General features: G+C 42.0%; 1 protein-coding gene across 1 annotated transcript in view; it reads right to left on the bottom strand.

The window, feature by feature from the left end:
• Positions 1-881: 881 nt before the first annotated feature.
• Positions 882-6,000, bottom strand: part of map7d1a (MAP7 domain containing 1a) — a 39,109-nt gene continuing 33,990 nt past the window's right edge. The window contains exons 15-17 of the mRNA XM_044034115.1: positions 5,696-5,777; positions 5,092-5,330; positions 882-1,764 (exon numbers count right to left, since the gene is read on the bottom strand). Of these exons, the coding sequence (XP_043890050.1) occupies positions 1,754-1,764; positions 5,092-5,330; positions 5,696-5,777 (332 nt within the window). The 3' untranslated portion in view covers positions 882-1,753. The remainder of the gene's footprint in view (positions 1,765-5,091; positions 5,331-5,695; positions 5,778-6,000) is intronic.

Here is a 6,000-nt window from a genome sequence, read left to right as displayed (position 1 = left end):
GTTGAGCTTTTTTTTGCATTCTGTGTTGGCGTTAAACAGAAAAAAAGAAATGCTCTGATTTCTAAAACAAAAAAAAACACATTTGAAAGAGTTCCATTTTCCAGCCACAGAAGGGAAATATTAATGATTTCTCCTTTGAGGATTAAGCCGATAGTGGAAATCCACCACAGTCAACTTCTTGTGAGTGTTTTTGGCATGACAGCACTGTGTTTTGTTCAACCCCTTAATGCAGATGAGACTGGAAAATAAGGCTCTTCTCTGAGGCACTTAATGAAAAGGCAGATGATCAGGAGGAACAGTTCAGTCCTAAATAAGGCCGTCATGTTTAATTTGAATATTCAGTTTACTTATTCTCATCTCATCTCATTTCCTTCTTTGCTTCATTTTAACGAGATCACTTTACTTCACTTTAAATCTTCTGTAGTCGCTGAGAGTCGAGAGGTCGCCTGAGCATCGCTGGCTCAAGTTCGCTAACGACGGGATGTCATTTAAATCGTAAGTTCTACACGATGATGGGTGTGGCATGTTTAGTAGAAGGGAACGTAAATCGTGTTTGTGGTGCGTGTAAAAGGCTGGTGGCACAGGAGTGCCAGGCTCCCGGTGGCCACCAGAATACACTCAGTGAGGAGGGGGAGGGGGCAGCAGCAGATAGAGTGGCATGTTCCCCCTGAGCAGAGTCTGTAAACGGAGAGCCCAAGTGAACTGGACAGCTGAGCCAACATGCATGCCTGGAACATCCACTGCAGGGCCGGGCTTTTAGTACCATTTTCCCATGGTTAGCGCGCCCGCGCCGCCGCTGCGGTCAGCGGGAATGGGTTTTTCCCACACCTCAGAAAACACTGAACGCATCTCAGCCAGGACAAAGACACGATGAGACCACGGACTGGACAGATCGTCTTTAATAAGACTTAAGATGCTCCCACTGACCTTAGAACACACATCAAAATATATTTATAGCATTTACACGCACCAAATAAGTATGAGTCCATGAAATCTCACTGCTACTGAGAGAATCTGAGTCATGCTTGAAAACGTGAAAACTGTTCACTGGTGGAGCTGACCTTAGAAGGCCTCTGATCTTTATTTTTTAATGGTTATTATTGTCATGGTTGCATGATCGCTGTTACATCCAATTCTGCGTACAATCAGTCACAGCTGGGGTTTAGGTGTGAGCAGGAGTTTTCACACAGACAGAAGCCGTTGCATCACTTCTCTCTCTCTCTCTCTCTCTCTCTCTCCAGATTTCTCTGTTTCAATTTACAAAAATCCGTAACGTCGCTTTTTACAGTTTGACTTCGGTCTCGTCCCTTTCTTTCAGCTTTGATCCTCAGACTCTTTCGCACAAAGTTCATTTACATTATTCACAAAAACAAAATGTACCCGGTCTTTAAAGTCTCTCTTTCAGTTAAATAACTAAAGAAGGAAAGACATTGAATGCTTCTTTTTTTTTTTCAGCTTCTCATAATAATTACACAGCTGTACTGTCACGTACAAAGGATGACACGGTCGGGTGATGAAGTGTCTGGAGTCAGTGTCACATAATTTGCACCTGTCACTCTCCTTTTATCCTCTTCTGTCTGGTTGTCGCGTCGCTTGGTCATTGTTGTCGTCGTCGTCGTCTCCCAGAGTTCACTTCTTCTTCACAGACGCTGCTTTGCTCCCACAAGCTCAGGTGAGAGTTGTTGAACGATCGGTCCTCAGGCCAACGAAGGTCGGGGTCCTGAGGCGACGAGCACTTCAACACTGGAACATGTCACAGGACCTCTGTGAGAGAGTGAGCACGGGGGTTAAAGGTCAAAATGAGGGTCGCAGCCAGTGAGGTTTAATCAAAACTTGAGTAGCATTCATCGATCAAGGACGTTGACCTGAGTAACGACGCAGACCGTAAACCTCTGACCTGGTGACAATACCAATTATGAAAGGATGTAGAGTATGTTACACGAGGCACAAGCACATGGACCTTCACCAGCCTGTTTACACGAGGGAAGGGAAAGACCATAAGACACTTGAACAGTGTATATGAAGCTTGAATTGCTTTGTTTAACATTAAGTTTAAGGGCATCTTTTGTTAAAGCTTAGCCTCGATTGCTCCGTGTTGTTGCCATTTTGTTATTTTACAATTTATGTAACAATTATTCTTATTTTTCGTATTTTTCTATATTTTTTCCTAATTCTTACCATTTAATTTTTGAATTAAAACTACAATACAAATATATTTGTATAAACATATATATATGTGTACATATATATATATATATGTAGTCTGTGAAGAAGATTCAAATATACTAGGACACTTGTAAAAGGCTCACTCCTCCACACCAGGGTCCATAGAGAAAACCAGTGATTTTAGCTCATGTTGATCCACTGCTGTCTCCATCAGTACGTTCAGTCGTGTTACTTTGTGACGTTTGAAATCCTTTATTAGGTTTAATCCAAGTGACAAATATTAATCAGACAAGGCGACAGTAGAGCAGCAGGTCCTGTAGACCACACACAACATTTCATGGCACCAGTACTGCATCATTTATATTGCGATATGGCTTTTTTTTTAATAATTTTTTTTTAAACCACATAAAAATGGATACCAATAGTGTCGTTAACTATAAGTCACAGACCTAATAAACAGTAATGCCACTGACATCCTTTTTAGTAACATGAAATATCTGTCGGGAGACGACGTTTATGATGTGGTCATTAATACGCTCAAAGTCTTGAATATCATGGATTTTAAGAGTGAAAGCGCTCACCATTTTATAGGATTCAGAAAGGAAAAACCATAAGTGTGCTTCATTATGAAAGGATCGCCCTCTCTTTGCTCGATCTGATCGTTCTGATGAACAGGTGAAGGTTAAAATTGAGGAGGAAGAGGAAGAGTCGGCTATTGCTGACGGTGCTGCAGTGACGGGGGTGAGTGAGGAGTGATATGGTGCTTAATTGCTCCGGAGTCCTGTTTCTAACCCCTGGCACTGGAGCACTTGTGGATAGAGTCTCCTCAGTCATTCTAGGAATTCCTCACTGGGTGCAGGTCCAAGTGAGTGAGGCCGCTGAATAAAAGCTGTCATCAGTAGAAAGATACGTTGCCTATCTTCACCCTTCCTCACACTTCCATTTCTTCCATATCACATCTCCATCCCTTTGTGAGTGCAAGAGGAGTCTCCCACAGATACCATCCTCCCCACGGGGACGACTCACTGCGACTGAGGTCGTGACCTGCACGTCAGACCCAGACCAAGTTCAGGTTTGTGTTTTCTTTGTGCCAAGGAAGAAAACACTAATTATAGTGAGCCAACATTTTATACCGGCTCCATTTACACAAATGCAACTATTTTATTATTAATATCAAGGATATTTTTGAAGCTTCTGTTGAGTTTGAGTTGGAAATTTATTTTCTTCATCCTGTTTACATGGTTCTGTCATTTTTGCCCTGGAGACGAAACACTGAACTATAGCCAGAAAACATCTAAAGTATCACAAATTATGTTAAAACTCACACACACAACATATGCATCTCTTAACTTCAATAGACATTTCATTTTGAAACTTGAAAGCACTGCCGAACTGTAAATCAGTTAAAAAAGACTTAGGGACAGCACCGCTGATCGCCACCGCTGATCGCCAGCATAAACAGCTGCTGTATGTGACTGTATCAGACTGAGTCTGTGCTCCGGTCATGGAGGACGTACTGAACAAATATGTTTAATTAGGACGTGTCAGAATGGTCAGTTATGTGCTCTGTGTGACCTTTTCTTTGTACGTCGGTGAAATACGTCCCCTGACTAAATACGGCGACCGCTGGCCGCAGTCTGATGTGAAGTTTGCTGACTTTATCCGGCACATTAGCTTCATATATAAAATCCTCTGTAAAACACTGTGCTCCACTGTGCAGCCACCAACAACACACTTGTCCCTCAGCGTTGACATAATACCGCTCTTCCTCCCTCGCCTGCACTCTCGCGGGGAACAAGGTGGAGCTAAGGTGGAGCTCTCCAAGTAAACTTACTGGTGGGGTGGTAACATTTGCGGTGAAATGCGTATGCTGCCGTCATAATGTGCAGGGAAATCAACATCGAGTGTTTTATCGTCTATACTTACACTAAGGGGGACCACGAAAACCTGACTGAGTATTCTTTTTCCACACTTTGGCGACTGGTAGGGCCTCCAGAGTCCCAAATATAAGTATTGAAATGGTTAAAAAGTTGATTTTGCATAATATGTCCCCTTTAAGTATTGGGAAACAGTTAATCAAGGTTCAAATATATGCAGCATCTCTTATTTATAACAATTAATGTGCTTTATCTTGTTTTGTTCAAATTATGTGGAAAAAAAATGTTGGAAAGCATTTTTTCTCAAAGTGCAGCAACTTCCTTTAGTCTGACAAGTCAGTGATGGTTTAACTATAGATAAATATTCTTTTATTCCTGTTGTGCAAATCTTAAGGGACAGCTAAAGTCTTTTTTCTTTTTCTTTTTTAAATGTATAAGGAACTTAGTAGCATATTGTAAGTGTTACATAAAGTAAACATTCAATTCTTTGGCTGTCTGAAGAAGGAGAGGAGAAAAACAGAACATGATTGATGCATTGTTTTGATGTGAATGGGGTCAGCAGAGAGAATGCACTGAACTCTGACTTTACACTGTATTTTTCATACTTTGGGTTGTTGAACATGTCACACAGTCCTTAAGTTTAAGTATAACCTAAACAGCGTCCGTACTGTTGTGCTTATGTGTGGAGGAGAACGTTGAGAACATGCCGTACCAAAGAAAAGACGCCATTTTATACCTCTGATTATAGTGTTTTGTCAGAGTCTTATTGATTTGCTCTGCTGTCCATAAGTACCTCATGCACCCTTACGTCTACTACCCCTTTCATATATGAATTAGTCTTGTTTTTCAGTGCTGGAGGTAAACAGTGGCTGTTTTCCTGAATCCAGTTTAGGCCAATTATCAGCTGGAAGGTTTCTGCCAGACTTCCTAACCAGCTCATTATTACAAATCGTAACCAGATCAGATTGTTGCACAGAATCCACCAGCTGTGGAACTCCCTGCCTTAACACTTTCAGTCGAATGTTTCACGTGCGTATCTCGTGTGTACCTGCAACATGCTGCGGCTTCATGGGTCCGGCCTTCTTCATGAACGACTCCTCGCTGTCAAACGTGAGTATGGGCTCCGCGGTTATGCTGGTCTCTGACTTGTCCCGTGTTCCGTTCGTGGTGATGCCATGATTGGTGAGATGGATGATGTCTGCAAAGTGGGCAGTGTCTTCTTTAGTGGACAGGCCGTTTTCGTGTCTCGTAGGCTGAACCCCGTTGACCACTGGTGCTGACGGGCTGCTGTAGAAAGGAAACACAGAGCACGGCCTGGTTATAGTTACGATGGGTGAGAATGACTCATCCAGCATGAGTCATGATCCCAAGAGTCTTTTCAAATCTATTACGTGTGTTACGTGCTGTTCAAATACAAAGATTACACATTTCAAGAAACAGGCATTTCCTACTATCACTACGCTTTTAGTGTGGATGTCAGTCCTGCGGCTCCGAGTGTTTTCCACTGAGGTTTGCAACAGTGCAAACCTCCTACAGAGTTAAGTAGTCAACCCCCTGACTTAGTTTTGAACTGTTCATGGTGGTCCTGACTCATCCACTCACATGATCACAAAGACACTTCACATTGATTAAAAGCAGGGGTTGAGTAGTACCTTTCTCTGACAGCAGTTTGTCCATTTTCTAGCTTGTTATTGGACACATTGACCTCTGGCTTTGGCTGGTTGTCAGCAGATGCTAGAAGAAACAAAGGAGAACAGCCATTTAGTCAGTGCACGTCGACATATCATCGCAATAATGTGGAATAATGTGATGATTTGACTTAATTTGCTTGATTATTAAAAAGTCAATCAGTTTCTATGACTTTTTGTAATATATCAAAGATGAATGCAATTATAAAAACAAATGGCAGCAAGCGTTTAGTTTGTGGACTTTGTGTCTTTGCAGAAGTGATGGAAAT

The sequence above is a fragment of the Solea senegalensis genome, linkage group LG9 (genome assembly GCF_019176455.1).
Source record: "Solea senegalensis isolate Sse05_10M linkage group LG9, IFAPA_SoseM_1, whole genome shotgun sequence".
In the NCBI taxonomy this organism is placed as follows: domain Eukaryota; kingdom Metazoa; phylum Chordata; class Actinopteri; order Pleuronectiformes; family Soleidae; genus Solea; species Solea senegalensis.
This window is presented reverse-complemented; position numbering and strand designations above follow the sequence as displayed.